Raw genomic sequence first — 21181 nt, 5'->3', positions numbered from 1 at the left:
TTATGACTTGTAAAATGTGTTGTATTCCATAAAGAAGTGTCCTCTACATGTAGAAATGCTAAATCTCTTTCGCAAGAGACAAACAGAAGGCGGCTCATGAATTTTTCATGTACAATGGCTGGTATCATCTTATCAAGGAAGGTAATGTGAAACATTGCTATCGGCAATACATGTATACGGCTGAAGTATCTCTGAAAACTTCATCTTAGACGCGATATGGAAAGTAAATGAAAAAGGAACATTTAATACAAATTACACTTGATAGCCATACTCAATACCACACAAATGACCAAATAATTATATCAATGCAGTACCCTACTTGTATATTGTACAACATCCAACTACTTTGGATCACACAACTTGTACACTTTGATTCAAATGAAAGTGACATTATCATACATTTCTCAGGTAAACATTGACAACTCAATTCAATGAAACCTCATTCACGATTCAAAAGTTAATTGAGGGCACATCAAAACATAGGCCTGGATTTGATGAAACTGACAAAATGCACAAAGTTCACTGCCAGTTAAATGGACAGGATATGGACAGCTGTTGCCATGAAACAGAATGAATGCTTGCACCATACTGTAAAGATTTGAACAGGTGGCAGAGTTTGGGGCTTACCTAAGCAGTTTGTTGGATGAAGCTGATTTTTCAGAAAATTGGAGCATGAGACTTGGACACTGGTTAACTGTAACAAAGATGCAGCATAAAGTAAATGTTGAACCACGTCAGCCCGAATCTCCACACGCCCTGCAATGAAATGTAACAACTTTGATAATCTCAACAAAGAAATCTACACAGTGAGAAACACAGGCATGATAGAATGGCACACGATAGATCTCAAGTTTTTTGTGGTCTACAAGTGCCCCTTTTGGCTAATACCAGTGAATTCCTATTCCATTGGATAGCTTACCATTGCATATATGAAGTATTTTAATGGCAAATAATCAAATAAACAAGACTGAAACACACTGGGCCAATGCTAAGCTGTTATACAATACAACATTTTCCTAGGGGGTATGAGAATAGCAAAGAATTCCTAGATTTTCTTTGATGATATTTTGTTTTTAAGTATTGCCACTTTGTGGAAAGACTGTGGTATTGCTGTGTCTCCCAATAAAATATTATTGGTTTTGTCTATCCTAGGTCTTTTTTAAATATTGATGTAGAGTCCTTTATTTTATTCTCTTTTTTAGCTTTTTTGTGCTTGAGTCACAGGATCAAACTAGGCCAATTACAAAAACAGGAGTGTTTCAAAGCAGTTTTTCTGACATGGAGCAAAGTGATTTGCAATGAGTTCACTGTTCAGAACTGTACAAGTGAGTGCATGCAGTGATTTTACAGATAATAGATATCACCGTTTTCTGACCCATTTAAGATCACTGTAATTTTCTCAGGCTATTAAATTTTTGTCAAGTTAACATGAAAAATAGGGGTGATCTGTCTCATCAAGATCAATGTACACATGGATGAGAGACAAACGTTTTTTTGTGTGTGTCTTGGCCTAAAGTGGCCATTGCAGGAGCTTTCATTTCCTTATAAAGATTAAAATTTATTTATTACACTAGAGCTGAAACTGGTTTGAGAGGTCCATGCAATTATGTAATATCTGATCTACATCAAAGTCTGATGTGGTCATTTCAGGTTGAATATATATCTTATTTCATACTACATCTAGTGAAAAAAAGCTCTGTTGCTAATCCACATTGTGTTCTATTAAAAAACGCCTCAAGGAAAAAGATGGAAATATTCTGTTTGATTTGTTATTGGTAGACTGTCCCTGGGCATCAATTTGTATGTTGACAGGTTGTGGTGGTAGCTTTAGAATAAGTGATTGAACAATTCAATCATCTGAACTACAATTACTGGCTACAGTATATCACAGCCCCTCACTACACATCTGGTGCTTGGAGGGACTGCAAGTAAAGTTTAAAGGAGGGGGCTGGGGGGTTGTTGGAACAGCACCTGTGCAACTTTTTTGTTGACAAACAATGTATTCATGCACGATATCTAGATGCATCTGCCATCATAGCTGCAACATTTAAATTTTACGAGTAGATTACGAAAAACATGTTTCATTTTTCATGAATTGCCATCATACCTTGGATACAAAGTTAACATTGGTTGTATGGGTCCAATACAACTTTGAGCAGAGTTCCAACGACCCCCTCCTTTTAAACATTTTGTCCACATTACGGTATATGAAGATTACAACCCTTTTAACCGATGCATGGAACACACCAGAAACAAATAGATTAATTACATACCATTACTACTGATGGAATTAAGACAACTGTTGACACGGGAATTAAGAATTACAACTCTGTGTTGTGTTATGATGTAATCTACCGGCACATCTCTGTAGAATCATTTGTTGCACTTTGTAATGCTCCTACATTGATAACCTGCATGGAACATTCAAACTTGACTCCATTTCTGTCATTGGTATACTACAAAAATTTATCTGCACTTATAATTCTCATATCTCTGTCATCTATTCATTAACTTTAATACATTTACTGGTATATGTATATGTATATTTTTTCACCATCTAACATCACTAATTTGTTAACCAATAAAACTTGATTAATTATTTCATTTATTGAAGGTCTAGTAGCTACCGGTATAACTTTTGATGATTTTTTCACTGTTTTCAATGTCAACTACAACAGTTCTTGTTTTACTCCCGACAGCATGTTGTGATGCACAGTGTAGCTTATACACATGTCAAAAATGCATTGTTTTTGTTGAAAAGTGAATTCTGGTCCGAATTACTGATAGACCTGAAATGGGGAATAGAGCAAGAACTTGCGATTGACATACAATCAATTGAAATTTTCACATTTCAAAGATACTTAGGCTATGCGATTATGGTATGTTCAATGTTCTGATGGGCACTGAAGCGATGACACACCAAATTGAATCTATAATGTTGGAGAGACAGTGTCAGGTTATATATTGATTAAATTTGACCCGGTACTTGTCTTTTGAAATCCCCTTTGGGTGAAAGTGAATGAAAAGTTCAAAAGGTCTATATATCTTGATGGGTGTTTACCTGTGTATGCGTATTCTATTAGTAATTCCACAGCTTTAGGGTCTACTTCTTTCATGACTATAGTGTCTTGTTGAGCCTCTGCCATATCACCAGTGAACATGGCACAGAAGTAATTGCTCAGGGCTGCTAGCACAACCTTGTGTGCAGCAAACGTACTGTCACCCACCGAAATGGTGATGTCACACAATGTCTTTGACTTGCGTAGATCGTTCATCAAACTCAGCGCTTTGAGGCCAAAGTTTTTTTCGGCTTCGTGAATGATGACATCCGGGTCCTGCTGATCCATTTTGTCGAAATCCATCCTGTAGCGTGAGAATGGCCGGGTCTCTTGATAATGCCGTAGAAAGGTGGTGTAGTCTATCAACTGTGGGCCATAGGGCGTTCTACGAGCTCCCCTAGACATTCACCTCTAGTCACGCAAAGAATGTTCACAACCTGTTAATGAAATAAAATAAACAGAAATTGAGGAAAGTTATATGAGCTTGATCACAATCCTGCTATACATTGCTGTAATTGTGTCACGCAAGGTGCCATGCATTGGGAATACAATTTCATAAAAGGAATGTTAAGCATATACAATGTATGTTTGTAATGGAGCAGCATAAAGGTAGCTCGGATCCATCTTGTAATATTCCTCTTTATACAGTGTTTTTTGTTCTGTTCATCCATAATTCACTTCCTACTGAAAGATCTGATGTTCAGCTGGTCAATTTTCAACAATCTGTGATGGGTATCAGGTGCAGTCTTTGTATATCATCGCATGATAAACATATTAAGTCTTTGAACTCAATTCTACTGTGGTGACAAGTACGTTCAGGTACACCTGTACAGCATGACAAAAGTACATAAATTTTAAAATCAGGCAAGTCACCATGTCTCAATAGTAATTAGGTAAATTAAAGTTGCTCCACATGCCTGAATACATACTGTAACACTGAATGTGGTAATTACATATGGCAGTATACTGGTATTATACTGGTAGTCTCTCTAAAGGATTTCTTTTACCTGTTTTCATGCCAGCTGACTGTCGACAGTCCGTTATGCCTTTCCTGTCTCTCATTGGTGTAGTATCTTGCACATGCAACAGTGGGGGGAATAAGTGAAAGCACTTGTATTGCCAAGATTGCACATTTGGCGCTAAGCTTGCGATTCCCCACTCCTTCATATGTGCGAGAGACGACACGATAAGAGACGAAAAAGCACCTACCATATCATGCCAGGTAAACTCATACTATTAATTTTCACTTGGGTATATCAAGCAAAAGTTATGAGCAGCCATTATGGTATACCGCTTATACTGATGTGTCATATGTGATATATACAATGTAGATGACAAAAATGGTTTTACGATACATGTACATGTATGTACACATGGATACACGTAAATTTACAGTGTGCAGGTATTACTTTGAATAAGGGCAGTCACCTCTGTAAACTGGCAACTGGTACTTCTTACCAATAAGAATTCCACTGCTTAATTGCTGAAACACAGTGTTTGTTGTCAGTGCTACCCTGTGAACCAACAGACTCCGTCTGTCTGGCATGAAATGACATGTTATCAGAGACCTCAGTTGACTTGTGGGTACAGGTCATATTATTCAGATCTGGCTAGCACTCAGGTCCCTTGAGACTAGCAAATTACTGGCCTATGGCCTGAATGATATTTATGCCTTTTTAAACTGAGATAGCCGGTCAAGAACCCTGACATCATTCAACTTCGGTGTCCTGTAGAATGCTCATACATAAACTTTTGGTCTGTGCCCCAGGAGAGTACATGTACTCAGACTGATATTCTGGCCATTGGCAGAGTTCACTGATCAGCAATGCCTAGATTATCAAAGACACGTTTTATACAGCCAAAGTACCAGTTGATGTTTTTGAAACATCTCAAAACCATCTAGCATGTCATCATTGAGAGTGGACAGACAGCACCATACATGTATACGGCATTATTATCACAGTCCATCACGACAGATGTCAAAATAATCCAGATTAACATGTTATAGTCATATACCAGAAAATAAATCACATTGTTGGTGGTTGCTACAACTCAAACAGAGAATAGCTATTGTTTTGATGGTTTGTTTTGGGTTTTTACTCCAATTGAAAGGTCCAAACTTGAAATGAAGTGTACATGAATGCCTGTAGAGGACATTTATTTGTAAGAAAGAGCTATACACAATAGTATATTACATTTTGCTGGTAAAGGCAAATGGGAGACTGCAACAATGCCCCCTTCTTTATTCTGTATAGAGCATTTTGATCACCAGATTAGCAGCAAATAAAATGAAATACACTGAAATTCATTGACACATCACTGCATGAGGTCAGCTGTCTGCTTTCTGGATACAAAAGGCCTCTATTGAACCAGTGTGTCAATAAAGATGTATTAGTTCCCTCATGTACAGGTGACTATGGTTTGTACCAAATAGACATAAATCAGCATTCTATGGCAAACAGTGAGTCATTTTGAAACTGTTTCATTTCTAAAAAACAATTAAATTCTGGCTGAGACATATCATTGTACCTGACTGGGCTAATTATTTCCAAACTACCGGGTAATGACGCTATGTCATACACATTACAGTGCTTGTTTTCTGAAAAAAATTATCAACAGCAGAAAGGTAAATTTTCGTGACCACTGTGAGAAATTTGAATTATGCTTTTCACGACAACTACGGCAGGAGAACTGTGTCATGTGAATTAGTTCATGTATTTTAGTGGTGAAGAAAATCAATAGTGGCTTGGATAAATGGTTGCATCAGTTTCCAGAAAGTGTCTTGTATGAACACTGGTATATATGCCAATGTGTATATTTGATGAGAAAATTACACGTCTACGCATACTGATTCAAAACTGTATGAACCATATCGGTACATGTACTCTACAGATTTTCAATTACTGAGTGGGTTGAAACTTGCAAGCAAATACCATGTGCTCCAGGGCAATTTCATAAGGTGCAGTTCACAAATGTTCTGATTGTTGTCGGAACACACAGATGAAGTTACTGCAAAGACATTATAAAGTATACTGTGATAGCATTATTCAGATCACGGAAGCTCTGTAACTCATTCTGTGCTGACGTCTTTATACATCTGTATAGCCACAGTGGAACAAAAAGTAAACAGTGTTAAGTACAGGAGACTTAATAGCGTATAAAAGCCAACTTGATTCATATACTCAATGGAAGAGGTACAAACATACCTTTTAAGTCTGAGGCTAGACTATTAAAGAATGAACAGGCTGCAGCGTACCATGCAACAACACACTAGAAATGTTGCCGCAGTGAAGTGCACTTATTAGGTGCCGCAGTAGTGCGGTAATTTAGTCACATGATGGGACTGCACTTTGTACTCAGACACTGACAATAGAATAGAGTGTGAGTAATGTGCAGGGTATGGCAGTAACGTTTCTCTGTTTCTGCTAACATGGGAGGTCTAAATATTGCTATGGTAACCGTGTGGTGACATGTAAACACTGGGCAAGATGCCATCTTCCAGTGAAAAGAAATATTAATGCAATGCTCAGGATTTGTAAAATTCCTGTAGTATCATCATAAATGATTTCAGGACCTTTGCAACTTCTTCATTGACTTGAGACAGCCCTTGGCTTTGTATCATATCACATGTATTGCTGCAAAAGACCCTTCTTTTTCACCAAATTCAAATAAAAAGTGTATGTAAATGTCGCATAATTACTAAAGATATTCATATAAAGGGCCATTATTATAACACATTGTAGAATGCTTTACTTTCAGTCTCACTTCTGTATTGTAATGAATGGCATCCATTGTACCATGAACGGTATGAAAAGAAATTAAAAAACAATCGCAAGACACGAACAAAGTGAGAATTGGTACATTGATTGTTTTTTGAGGAGCGATTATTCTTTTACATCCAGGGACTTAAATTTCCTCAGGAATACTTAAAGTAGGTCATGGTCAATAATCTTCACAATCTGACATCAAGTCGGTCATGGTCACTGAACTTCATTATCTGAACAGTACCAGGGTAGTGTCTGATAATGTCATAAATTTCGAAATTTATTGACCATTATACAGACTGCCTGATCAAATACCACTGTTAGGGCGTTTTTTCCCACAGTCTTGTAATAGATTTCCATCTATGTGTGTCACTGACAAAACCACAGCTCAGCCAGCTTATTGAACTAACTGGACGAGCAAACGTTGTGGAAGGTCCCTGGAACTATGGTTAATATATATATATATATATATATATATATATATATATATATATATATATACATGTATATATATAAGTATATTAAGAGAATTAAAACCCTCTGTGATTGACTTGCTAAACAATGGCAGGAAATTACCGGTATATTATTACAAATATTAATATTATTCACGTTGGTATCTGAATACTCAGTAAGGGAAATAGCATGCTGTATATGCATGATAAACAGTCATAAAATCACCGATATAACCATTTCACATTTACCAGCCTTGTCAGAGAGTAGCACCTGTACAAAAGTACCTCTGCGTGACTAGACAGCTCTTATATAAACTCAGCTGATATACATTTACATATATAGCTCTCATAAATTTAAAAAGTTATCATGCGAGTATCTACCCGGTATGCAGCAAAATGTATGGAGATTCAAGTACCAGCATAAGTTTAATAATATTTCATAAACATTCACCACGCAGCATAACATAACTTGTTCAGATTTTAATGACTTCATTTTGTGGTGATAAGTGAGTAAAATGAGCAAAGTGCTGTATATTATATTTACTCAGGAATAATCACTGTAAAAACATAATAATCTGTGCAGTAAAATCTAATGTACATTATTTTATAAAGGAGCCATAAGTACCTTATCACCTGTGAGTTCACATTTTCCAGTGACAGGAACAGTAATTTAAGAGATTTTTTTGGTGTCTCTACAAGGAGCAAATTGTACCAGGTAAAATCAGTAGAAGAGTATACACATTACAAAATTGTATTACCTGGTTGAATCACTGCTATCAAAATTCGAACTCAATATTTCATCTACCGGTACAAGCATATACAGAAAGCACCAGTTCCTAACAAAGATACGGTACACTTTTGTACAATGTACCGCTAGGTACGGCACACATTCTCAAAATCCTATCATGTATGCTGCATGATCGGAGGTACTTGAATTCTCCACTGATAATGCATCATTATCATCAGATTTGCAAACCAGTATATAAGTACTATTCATCAATATACCGTACTTTGTATAGATGCATATTTACTTCACTACACTTCAAGCAATTGCTGCATGCTATGGTGAAGTCTATATGTAAAACCTCAATAACATTTGATTTTGTTAGTATATTGTAAAATTAAATAAGTCATCGTTGATGACACAGTCCCCGCTTGTCCATTTTGTTATAATCTTTGGTGTCTAGGTAGCTGTAGTCTAGGTAGCTGTGGAATGACATTGATGCAACGGGTGCATCAGGCCTGTGACTTGCATAATAAAGTAATCTGAGGAACGTTCAATAAATGACTCATCTCTGCCGGTAATCACCACTCAAGGAACTTTTGATTACATCACACATAACGATGCCCTTACTGCCTCCAGTGTCGTGATTGGCACATACTATACACATGGTTTGGTGGAATTTTCGAAATGGTATGGGATCGGGTATGTTGTTGTAATCAGCCATTTCGGATCATATAATGAAACAATTTAATGTGCACAAGAATGCAGCCATAGTACTTTATCTTCGTATCACGTTTGAACAAAATCAGTCCATCGAGGGACAGTGACCTATGTTTATGTTTCAAAGACATAAAAAAATCACACCAAAATTTAAATCAAATGGCTGTTTATTGACCATATGGATCATAGCACAAAATTAATAGACATGCATATGTATGCCATAGCACTTTATCTTTGTACCAAGTCTCAACAACATTGGGTAAAGAATATTTGCATATGATTAAGCCTCAAAGACATGAAAAAATCCAAAAATGACCATCTAACAGCGATATTGGAAAAAAATGACAATCTGGCAGCCATATTGGAACATGTCACGAAGTAAACTGACATATGCGATCTTTGTGCCAAGTTTGGACAAAATGGGTGTAATGACCTTTGAATTATGATTCAAAGACATGCAAATTCCAACAAAATGGCAGTTCTGCAGCCATATTGGATCCTATCCCAAGCTCAATTGATACATGCATATGTATGCCATAGTGCTCTGCCTTTGTGCCAAGTTTGAACCAAATCGGTTCAAGGATGTTTGAGTTATGGTTCAAAGACATGAAAAAATCGCAAAAAAATGGCCGCCTGTTGGCCATATTGGATCATATCATGAAATAAATTGGTGTTCATATGAAGGGCATAATGTTTTGCTTTTGTGCCAAATTTGAACAGAATTGGTTCAAGGATGTCTGAGTTATGGTTCAAAGACATAAAAAGTCGCAACAAAATGGCCGCCTCACGCCCATATTGGATCGTATCGCAATATAATTCGACATGCACATGTAGGACATAGTGTTATGCCTTTGTGTCAAGTTTGAACAGAATCGGTTCAAGGATCTTTGAGTTATGGTTCAAAGACACGAAAAATCGCACACAAAATTGCCGCCTCGTGGCCATATTGGATTGTATCACAAAATAATTTGACATGCATATGTAGGCCATAGTGTTATACCTTTGTGGCAAGTTTGAACAGAATCTGTTCAAGGATGTCTGAGTTATGGTCCAAAGACATGAAAAATCGCAACAAAATGGCCGCCACGCGCCCATATTGAAACATATCGCGAAATAATTTGACATGGATATGAAAGCCATAGTGTTATGCCTTTGTGCCATGTTTGAGCAGAATGTGCTCAAGGATGTCTGAGTTATGGTCCAAAGACATGAAAAATCGCAACAAATGGCCGCCTCGCGCCCATATTGAAACATACAGCAAATTAATTTGACATGGATATGAAAGCCATAATGTTATGCCTTTGTGCCCAGTTTGAGCAGAATGTGCTCAAGGATGTCTGAGTTATGGTCCAAAGACATGAAAAATCGCAATAAAATGGCCGCCTCGCGCCCATATTGGATCGTATCACAAAATAAATCGACGTGCATCTGTAGGTCATAGTGCTATGCCTTTGTGCCAAGTTTGAACAAAATCAGTTAAGCAGTGTCTGAGAAACTGTTGATGACGGACGGACGGACGGACGGACGGACGGACGGACGGACGGACACACGGACGGGACCCAATCTATAAGTCCCCGCCGGACTTCGTCCGCGGGGACTAATAAAGTTATTTGTACTTTATAATTTTAATCAAATATACTGACACAATTGGTATGTTAAAGAGGAGAGAATGTATTTACTGATATACATGTAATACTATAATATCATAAAGTAGCCCTGGCTCTGCAATGAAATTTAATGGGCTTACTCAACAGTTTTTATACAGGTTTACTAGATACAGTATATGTTCAGTTTTTATGTTCTAGATTTAATTGTTTAACAATGTTTGCTGAAGTTTGATGTTTGACTTGCTAAATTGTTTGCCTGTCTGAACATTTTGACCATTGAACACACAAAACTGTGTGTATTGCTTCACTTTAAAATGTACTGGTATAATTTGTTGTCATTCAAAAGAGAACATGTACATGCCTGTTTGGACTTTGCTTATCAAACACAAAGCCCAGCACACCTGTGTACACTGCAATGCCTTGTTAACTAATGGGGCAGTACAGTAGTACGGGGTACCCAACTTATGGTGAGAGGATGGTTGAGTTTGAGACCCAGTATTTATAATAAAGTCAAGAGCAGCAGACTCAATGTGGCAGGAGAGTGAGTTCAAGACTTAGCATTAGTGTTGTGCACTATAGTATTAACACTAATAATTGGCACTTTATGCCTCATTGCTTCACTGGGTAATGGTGATGGGTGTATCTCATCCAGATCTACAATTGGGCTTTCGCTAGTTGGATGATGGATTAAATCAAACAGATAAATGAAATAAAATTACTCATAAAACAATACTAAATTCACTTCCACATACAATTACCATTAATAGTTTATATACACGGTAGTACAGCAATGAAAGAGTTCTGTCCTGGACTAGCATAGCAATCAGGCATATCCTGGCATTGGTACACCTGTTCTATAATGCACAAGTGTAAATGGTATGCTAGCAAATAACTAAGCCAAGCATTCAACCATTACACCAGCCACGTCAGAATAAGACTTCATCAGCATCGCCAGAGTTCAAATATTAATGAAATGCTCATTACCCAGCATGTATAACTTAAAAAAGGCCATAATTTTTGAATGAAATGATCAAAGAAACATATACAGTTCTCTCTCATGCAGCAAAGAATAAAATTTCTTATTATAAAATAACTTATCTTGGTGATGTGTTGGCATATTTTTACAAGGATATGGGATTGAATGGGTTACAGTTTCCAAACAAAATATTTCAACTGAAAAGGCAGCTTTGTTTGCATCAGTAAAATATTTAATGTTATTGGTAAAACAGTAGCTATGCTATCGATTTTTCTTGGTGGACAAAAATCTACTTGCAGATGACAAATGTGCTCAGCTGCTGTATGTTAAGAAGTAACATAACCTGTATGCATGGAACAGTTATAGCCTAAAATGAACAGCGAATGCTGGGAGAAAAACATTTTGAAATGGAAGATAAAGAGACGAGAACATGGGCATGCATTATATTGAAGAAATAGCCGTGACGCTCTGAAAACACTCTGCGTCTGTGGTATGTTTAGTTAATCATCTCGGCGTCCGGTTGAAACGTCACCTGAGACACCGTCTGCACTTTGTCTGTGAATTCTTTCATGTGCTTCACTGAGCAGACATGTTGCACCCTTGAGAAAATGCTAAAGACCCTTGACGTCCATCAAAACCTCACAGAAAAGTCAACAGTTTAGCACAATCGCTCTCTCTCTTTCTCTCTTTGATTTTCACATTTCCATCACATGAAATTTAATCATAGCGTTGCTTACAGAAATAAGGCTACCTGTATTCTGAGAACAGATTGAGTCTTTCCTATCCCCCCTTGCCACGTAAAAAAGCGCTCATTCATACAGCAGTATGTTTAGGTATAGTTGGCTGGCATGTTTTTGCCCTCACAGCTGTTTTTACACATTCACTTTCAGTGTTGTGAAACATGTTGACACACTCGATGAAGTAATGAACAGTGCAGACAGGAGTGTTGAGTGATGATAACAGCGCTTACTGTGCCACACAAGAAACTCTTCCTAAAGACCCCAAGTTAACCAGTAGACTGCAGCAGTCAACAGTCTCTCGTTTCTTTGTCTTTCATTGCACTGTTCACAGTGCAAACTTTCATCAAAGCTTTTATCACATCATGGAATAGAGTGAAACTGGAAGGGAAAGTGATGAGGACTAGGAGATTTCTCTGCGCTGGCATTAAATGATGCTTGCTATAAAATCTGTGCTCACTGTAGAACTGACAGTGCCATGGGCACTGGTTCTATACACAGTTTTTCTATTCCTATACAGTATAGATAAGACATATGGCATGTGCCAGCAATTGACAAATTTTTAATGCTAAATTTGCAAAGTTTAGGCCAACATGGAGTGTCTATCTACAAAATTAGCAATAAACCTTTCTACTTATTTTAGTAAAGATTGACAGTGGTTGAATGATATAATTTGTCATTAATTCATTGATAACAGAGGCTTTATCTATACTTCAAAATTCCTTTTCAGCTTTTCAGAGTATCAAAGACATTAGTCCAGCAACTGAAAAAATAAGGTCGAAGACAAAATTTAGATTCTACATAGGTCTTTTCATTGAAGGCCTTCCAGCCTTCAATTTCAGTATTTCCAGTTAGCTTTGGGGAATTGGTGCAAGAAATTGAAAATGAAATAATGGCAAAAAAAAAAAAGATTGAAAAAATGACGTATGTAAATCTTTGCTGTAGGATGCATGTATCTTATTAAAGCTTTTATTCTAGTCTAGTCTACGGAAGTGTCTAGCCATCGTTTCAAACCAAACAAAAGAAGGTTGGAGTTTGAAATGGTGCTTGCATAAATTTCTATTGAACGAATCCAGCAATATTTTTTTGAATCTCCTGTGATTTAACAAGAAAGATCACAGCTGTAAATCAGGCACAGCAGGAATGAAAGCTATATTGCAATTCAAATAAGTAATGGCTATTCTACTTTGCATGTCAAAGACATTTCCATAATACAGAGTAAAACTCCATTATTACTTTACTTTAAATGCCAACAATTCACAAAATATCGCAGTTCCTTTTTTTATGATACTGATATATGCATTCATATATTCTCCAAGACAAATTCTCCCTTGTAGCTTACCGTAAATGTAAATTTTTCATAAAGCTCCAAACACAATGATAATTGAATCCAAAATATCTGTAGCAAAGTAATGATGGATGGCAATTAATGAAATTACCATAAAATTAATTTTGGTGAAGTGATGGAATACAAACTGAACAGTTAATGATAAATGCTGTCTAAAAGAGAAACTACAAAGATTTGCCTTGGCAACTGCTTTCAAAATGCATTACAATCACGGTAACGTAGCTCAGAGCTGGCTAACTGAAAGTCTAACTGAACATACTTTAATTGCCTAAGCCATGTTTTGCCTGATTGAACTGTCTTCCAGTGGTTGGCTTCGCTGAATAACACAGATGGAATATCCTCAGACAGACAGTCTGCTACAAATCTTGCAGACACGATCAGGTCATGCTAATCAGACTGGAAAATGTAACTGGCTAATTTTTTCCCCCTGATGCACATTGCATAGGCTTCAGGTTGCTGATATTGAAAGACTGACAACTGTTATCTACACTACTCCGGGTATAAACATTAACAGGTCTAATCAGGAAATCTGCATTTTTCATTCCATAGCATTTTGTACTTTAAGGAATAACGTTCCTTTGAGACAGAATACAGACTCTTAAACTTTTAAAATACCTTTTTAGTCTACCATTGGGGAGGGGGTTGTCATTTTGAAGCTTATGCAGTAACTAGTTTTCACCAGCTTATTTTTGTGAAAATCAAAATTTAAATTTTCCCCATAGAGGAACGCAGGAATGGCAGCCATTTGATTAAGTGTCAGTAAATAATACTGGATAATTTGTTTCTGTGGTACCAAATTTTGCGAAGTGACCTCTGATTTTTCTTCTTGATTCTGAAGGGAATTATTCAAAGTTTCCTTGAGGAAAGTTTGAGCAAAAGTTTAAGTCTTTCAATTTTCAGGTGCTGACTACCTGTAAAGACACCTGTCTGATGTTGGAACTCAAGTGGGTATTACATGTAGCAATGGAGAAGTATCAGAATTACATTTATTCAAAACTGCATAATCTATTTTAGATGAAGAACAGCAAGTTTATTAATTAAGGTGTAGTGCACCTCGGGGACTCTCAAATTTCTACAATTCTTTTCTGATCTACCACTTGTGAGGGGCTCATTTTGAAGCTCTTGGAGAAAGAAAAACTTTCACTGTCTTAGTTTTTCGAAAATCTAAAATTTATTGTTTCCCCATAGAGTTAACACAGGGATGGCGGCCATGTTGAATTTCAAATATCGCAAATTATTGGGTAATTTGTTTGGCTAGTTCCAAGCTTCACATGGTGACCTTCAATTTTTATAGTTGATTTAGTAAGAGAATGGTTGAAAGTTTCATTTGGGAAAGTTTGAGCAAAAGCTTAAGTCTTTCACTTTCAAGGCACATTCTACCCTATACAAGACGTGCATACATGCATAGAGAGTTTAGGCAATTCCATAATGCGAACAAAATACAGGGCATACAGACTCGATCCCACAACTGCTCAAAGTTGAAAATGAATTTTACGGTACTTTGCCTCAGCATGGAATCAGCTTCAAGTATGAAATTTTTATAAATCGCCAGCTGATGACATTTATAAATCTTCTTAATGCTTGAACACCCTATACTGTGATAACATTATCAACTTTATCTTTCATTGTTCAGACAAAGGGATTACTCTCAGTGAAAGCACTGGGCAACAGAAATCTTCAGAATTGTTAATGCACACGAACAAAATCAATTTTGATTTTAATTAAAGACAGTAACATAAGACAAGCCAGTAGGCAAGTTTTGTGGAATAACAAAGAAATGAACCAGAAAAGATGATACAAATTAATAGGCACCCGCGGAAGATTAATAACTTACATATATTGGTATACTAAAATTATGAAATAAGGATTATTAATCCTTATTTCATAATCTTTAAAAGAAGGATAGTGTAACAGATAAAACAGAGTTTTCTCTTTGCTAATTTGGAATTTGAGTAAGTTTTTGATGCCTTCTTTGACCTAGCAGTCACCTGAAGGTATTTATGGTATATTTAAAAATTCATCTGAACACATCATATCGTGCACTGTACATTTGTTAATCATATTTACCAGTACTCTCCAAATAGACCATTCCTGAAAACCTGACTTCTTGCATGCATAGAAAAAAATGCACAATATTGTGGTGTATGGGTGTGACACAAAACAAACCTCAATGCGCACACTCATTTTTGATTATCATGTTCTGTCATTTTGTCCATCACAGTAGCTGGTAACAGGTATGATATACCAAAGACTTCTACTTAAACAAATAACTGGACATTGCAAATGCCTGATCTGTACCCTTCACAGGACTTTTCAACTTTTCAACGAGTGCACTAGAATTGTGGGTGGTCACAGACTGACTTGTGTTTCAGAACATATAAACACCTTGATATAAATCACCATGGAGAGCAGTGTCTATGTACACACAGACAGACTGTGCAAAAACACAGAAGAGGATGAATTACACTAATATTTGTGTTTCGGATACCACAGGTAAGCCAATGATCCTACAATGGTTCCAGGGTGAAAGTCCTTTTGAATAAGGGTCTGAAGGTGAAAATGCTGAGAATTGAGTTAGAGTGGTACAATTCCTTTGTTTTGTAAGCTGCTTGTGAGCCTTGTGACCTAAGAAACCTTTTGCTTAACTTTTTGAGTGCTGTAATTTTTCCAACCAAAAATTTTTGCATCAGTTTTCCAATATTTATGATTTTTTTTGTAAATTTTTTTGATAATTTTGGACCAAATGTACTTTCTAATGGATACAGTTTTGATTTGGGAAAAATCTGAAAAAATATGAATATTATTGTGTTATATTTTTTATAAATGTGACAAAATTGACTTTGGCACTCATGGGTTAAAAAGAATTTGCAGAAAATGGAAATTCACTATCAACATAGCCCAAAAAAGTCCTTTTACTCAAAAAACTTTGCAACCACTGAGAGAAAAGAGTCAGACCAGGCGACAAATTCTGAACTGCAGAATAAGCAGCTCCTGTCCTTTGGAAGGGACTTTGTCTGGTACCTCTCCAAATGACAACGCTTTCAAAAAACTTCCATCTTTCAGAGAGTATTTTTATCCCCCTCATCACTCAAGCACCACTGAGCATTGTTTAACTTTGGATATTAGGTGCTTGGATTAATTAGATAGATAGACAGATAGATATATAGATAGATAGATATGTAGACAGATAAATAGATAGCAGTTCATTTTCTTGTATGTAAAAGGCTGGAATTTTCCAGCAATCACTAAAAATATAAGTATTAAAGCAACAAACAAAACAATCGAAGAGCCAATAAGAAATGAAAATGATACAGACAAGGGTGAAAATTCAGATACTGCAGGCAACATGTCACAACACATGTGTGGCTGGCCTTCAAGTAAATGGTTGCCTCAACACTACACGCAAGTGCATCCTTTCAGGTCATGGTTAACAGCTGAAATGGAAACCACAAAAGGCTGAAGGCAATGGTCAATCCATTTGTCAGCCATTGCCTTTCTCAGTATTTGTCCTTCTAAGTATAGAAGCCCAAGGGACAGATCAGAAGCCAGGACAAGTCTGGAATAATGAGGGCGAGGTAAGCCTATGGATACATGTCTTAAACTAGTCAAAGTATGTGTGCAGAAATAAATTTACACTTTACCTGGAAACTGAAGATTATCTATAAGAAATAGAATGTTATGGTAAAGTGAGAGGCAGAGCTAGGATGAACTTTCATCTGATACAGCTATCGATTTATGCACAGGATTCAGAAATCTTCACAGAAATGTAACCACTATCTACTTCTAATGTATCAGTATACAGACTTATTACCATTCAAATTTTGTCAGCAACCTAAGCTGGTTTTCTATATTGTGAAGAGATTTAATAAAAGACATGACAGTAATCTTCGCTTAGTAAATGCCATCATCTCATAACGGTGTTTTGATAAGAGAAAAATCCCACAACATTCTGTGATTGTTATAATTTTTAAAGTTATTCATACATCTTTGATAAGACAAAATTGTACTAGTATCTTTTGCTGAAAGATGTGTGAATTGTAGATAAAATATGAAAAATTATGGAATGTTGCTCAAGTATATGTTCTCTAGTACTGGTATATTTACCTTCTTGTATTTTCACAATCACTGAGTGCAAATCAAGTCCTAGTCTAGGTGAGTGGATAATGATGCAGTCATCTATGAGTATGACACAGGATGGTAACGGAAACCGCACGGAAACCTATGGACAAAGTAGTGGTTGTTTATACTTCCGGTATATTGCATCGTTTTCAGCATTGCACTGGGATGTGATGTCACCCACAGTGAACACGTTTGAAGTGCTAACAAAGTCTGTTTCTCATGGCTACTTACGAAACATAATGACCTTGCTATGAGTAAACCTTTGTGTTGTTGGCATCCAAGGAGACACTGGAAATTCTGGGGATTCTCTGAAGCATGGCATGTTGAACTCAGGTGGGCAATGCTTTGAGGCGGTTTACACCATTGTGTAGGATGTACATGTAATAATGCAGTCATATTATAAATTCTTGGGAAAATATCAGGGACACTCTTGTCAATACTAAGGGCAGAGGAAAACGCAATTTTTTTATTTTAAAAAGTGAATTTTGAAAGGACACAGCAATTAATTGCGGCTCATGATTTCTTTAACATGTTCGCCCCCATGGTTCACCCCCGCTTCCCTGTAAACAGATCCAAACTTACCATTAATAACAGTGGGTTTGGGTCAAACTACAAAGGTAAAAGGGTTACAGTTTTGTGAGTGATTGGCATTGTTAAAAAAACATTATCAGACTATATGTAAGTGAGAGACATTTGTTTCAATATTTACATTGCGTGAAACTGGAGAAGCCAAAAGCAGTGACTTATTCATTAGTCTCCTATGTAAAGGTAGAGTTGACAGAACCTACATTTAATTTGTATATCAACAACAGTCATATATATGACAAGCATAGCCAGACACAAACAAAACACAATTACGGACTGCCCTGTAGTTTTGATGGATTTATGCACTATGCTCTCTCCAAAGGCCAGAGTACGGTAGTTAAATTCTTTGTATTGTGTCCACTCCAAATTTGAAAGGTTAAAGTGTTAAGTGGTTCAAACACACACACACAGTTTTACAGTTTTACAGATCTACATTTATATTTCCTTGTTTCCATTGGAGTGTCCATTCAAGAATCAAAGCAGACACTTCTTTTTCACCACCATAATTTACACTACAATCATTAATGTGACGCTCTGTAAACGCTGAGGTGTTTAAAATACATTTTACAAATTTGTAAACAAATATCTGTAGGCAGAAATGCTACGAGGTAAAGTCCTATTTAAATACGATTTTTTCCTGAAAGTATATAAGTGTAGGCATGCAAATTAAAGAACTTCTAGCTGTTAAAATGAAACGTTATACCCTTTACTGTCCAAGTACCGGTACTATAAATGTATACATCTTGTATGAGGATAGAAATGATAAATAAGGAGTGCAATGATGAAAATATTTGATTGGTTTTGTAATTGCAAAGACCTTTTAATTAAAAGATGGCTGCACTTATCATTTGCCCACTATGTTAACTTTTTTGTAATTATTGTAACACTTTGCCTATTCTAACTACTGTAGTTCTTCCTGTTCTGGGCCATCCATTGTTCAATTCATCTGAAAATTCATAATTGTCACAAACTCTTTTTTTGGCAGTGTATAATATTAAAAAGCTTTTCATGTGATAGGCTATATATTTTACTGTACAATCATCAATTACATTCGATATAATCCTTTGATGAAGACAACAAAGTTCAATGGCCTTGCTTGATAAAAGTGAAAACTTCTGCACAAAAGTGATGAGAACAAAATAATTTCTACTAACGGTACGTCATACCTTTACAAACTTTTTGAAACATTGTGTGGCACATTTGAATGGGTGGAATGAACAATACGATCAAGGACATATGGGCGAGATATCAGGTCAATTTCAAATTTCCTTCCAGATCAATGACTAATCAGTGAAACTTTGGGTGGGTCGGGCCATTGAGAGGTCACAGAGTGGGTTTCATTCAGTATTAAACACACTGATGTCCTGCCGCTATAGATGATTTGACTTCACCAACAGTTCTCATGTCTTTGCCCCCTTTATTTCGATGCTAACACAGAGACTCAAGAGGTCATGCTAGGGCATTGCTTCTGAAGGACACATTTCCATCCCATCTTGGTGTACAGCATGCAAGTACATCCAAACTGAGGACAGACCTGAATGGTTTTTTAACTAATACACTTCAGGGGATGGGAACATTTTTCCTGACATACATGTAAAGGGGGAGGGGGGGACTAAGGGATGGGCGAACTTCAGAGAAGCTCTGACTGCCAGCATTTTCCTGGTCAAGCCGTTAAATGTACATTTTCAGACCAAACTTGACACTTTTATTACCCATTGTTCAGCGGATGGAGTTGTGTATACTACAAAACATACTGTTACAATGAGTTGAGAATTCACAGAACATCTGGAAAGGAGCAAAGGCTGTTTATTCTGAGCACCGTGAAATCCAATCTTGTCACTGTAAATTTAAAATCAATAGACTACATGTTTGTTACCATGTACTTGTCTAGTCCAGCCATACATTTTCTATACGTCCTTGACACAGACTTTGGCCTTCCTATGCAAGTGCTGATGTTGTATACCCTCTGTTCAAATGAATTTTAACAGTACAGTGCAGTTACCCTCGATACTGCCCTTCAGGTCACTTTTTGAGACATACTGGTATGTTGGTAGTGATAAGTGCATGTTTCTTCAGTAGCAGTAATTCAACACTCTCATCAAACTTGCAATTTTCAAATTTTCCACGTTTTTTTTTTGGTCAATTGTATTTTTATTCATCTATTGTATAGTATTAATCATCTGGAATATTTATTTCATCAGACATAAATTTCATTTGTGGGATGGCATATTTCGCTGGCCTTTCTTGACACAGGTGGAAAGTTTTTGCACAAAGGTGATGAGAACAAAAGATTTAACACCACCATATATATTAAAGTCATACATGTACCTCAGGTTCCAAAACTTTTGTCAGAGAACATTTAGTGACACACTTGAGCATGTGAGATGCAGGATACAATGACCAATGGGTGGGTTTTACATCAACTTCAAATTTCAATCCAGATCGATGACTGGTCAATGAAACCTCTTTTTACAGTATGCCAAGGTCTGCTGTTTGAAAGCACTACTAGCTAATGATCTCTACTTCCTTCAACCGGTTCACCCAAATTCCTGTGAGCAGATCCCCAATCACCATTGATAACAATGGATTTGGCCCAAACCACGATGGTGACAGGGTTAATATCTGGGCTCTGTCTGTATAGCATGAGCCATGGGATCTGTCTGTATAGCATGAGCCATGGGATCTGTCTGTATAGCATGAGCCATGGGATCTGTCTGTATAGTATGAGCATGGGCTGAGCATATGCATTTTCTGAAACACTTTTCAGCAAGGTTAAAATAAAAGCATTGCAAAGCAAGGAATGTCACTGACTTTCCTAATTGACAAAGTAATGTCAAATGTCCCTCTACAGTTTCCCGAGCAGTCATTAGGCCGCGTTCAAAAAAAGTGGTGAGGGGGGGGCTGGAGGAATTCAGGGGGGGGATTCGAAATTTTTTGGGGTAGTCGAGGGGGGGGACTTGAAAGTTTTGCTCTGCCTATAGGGGGGGGACCTGAAAATATTTTGACTCCCAACATTTTGATGTCGTCCAATGGTTCTAATGTTAGTAATAATTAAACAAAATCTAGAACCGTTTTGTCATATTTTATGTC

General features: G+C 36.8%; 1 protein-coding gene across 6 annotated transcripts in view; it reads right to left on the bottom strand.

Annotated features, from left to right (window-relative positions):
• The window catches only part of LOC139130914 (kelch-like protein 20), an 84205-nt gene that overhangs the window by 33623 nt on the left and 29401 nt on the right, over positions 1-21181 (bottom strand). For 4 of the 6 annotated variants that reach the window (XM_070696724.1, XM_070696722.1, XM_070696721.1 and 1 more), the window contains 2 exons: positions 3062-3496; positions 628-756 (listed from right to left, as the gene is read on the bottom strand). In XM_070696724.1, coding sequence (XP_070552825.1) covers positions 628-756; positions 3062-3464 — 532 coding nt within the window. In that variant the 5' untranslated portion in view covers positions 3465-3496. Of the gene's footprint in view, positions 1-627; positions 757-3061; positions 3497-6265; positions 6402-17491; positions 17607-21181 lie in introns of those variants that run through there. The other 2 variants (XM_070696719.1, XM_070696720.1) reach the window with 2 other exon arrangements.

This window comes from Ptychodera flava, chromosome 4 (genome assembly GCF_041260155.1).
Source record: "Ptychodera flava strain L36383 chromosome 4, AS_Pfla_20210202, whole genome shotgun sequence".
Lineage (NCBI taxonomy): Eukaryota > Metazoa > Hemichordata > Enteropneusta > Ptychoderidae > Ptychodera > Ptychodera flava.
This window is presented reverse-complemented; position numbering and strand designations above follow the sequence as displayed.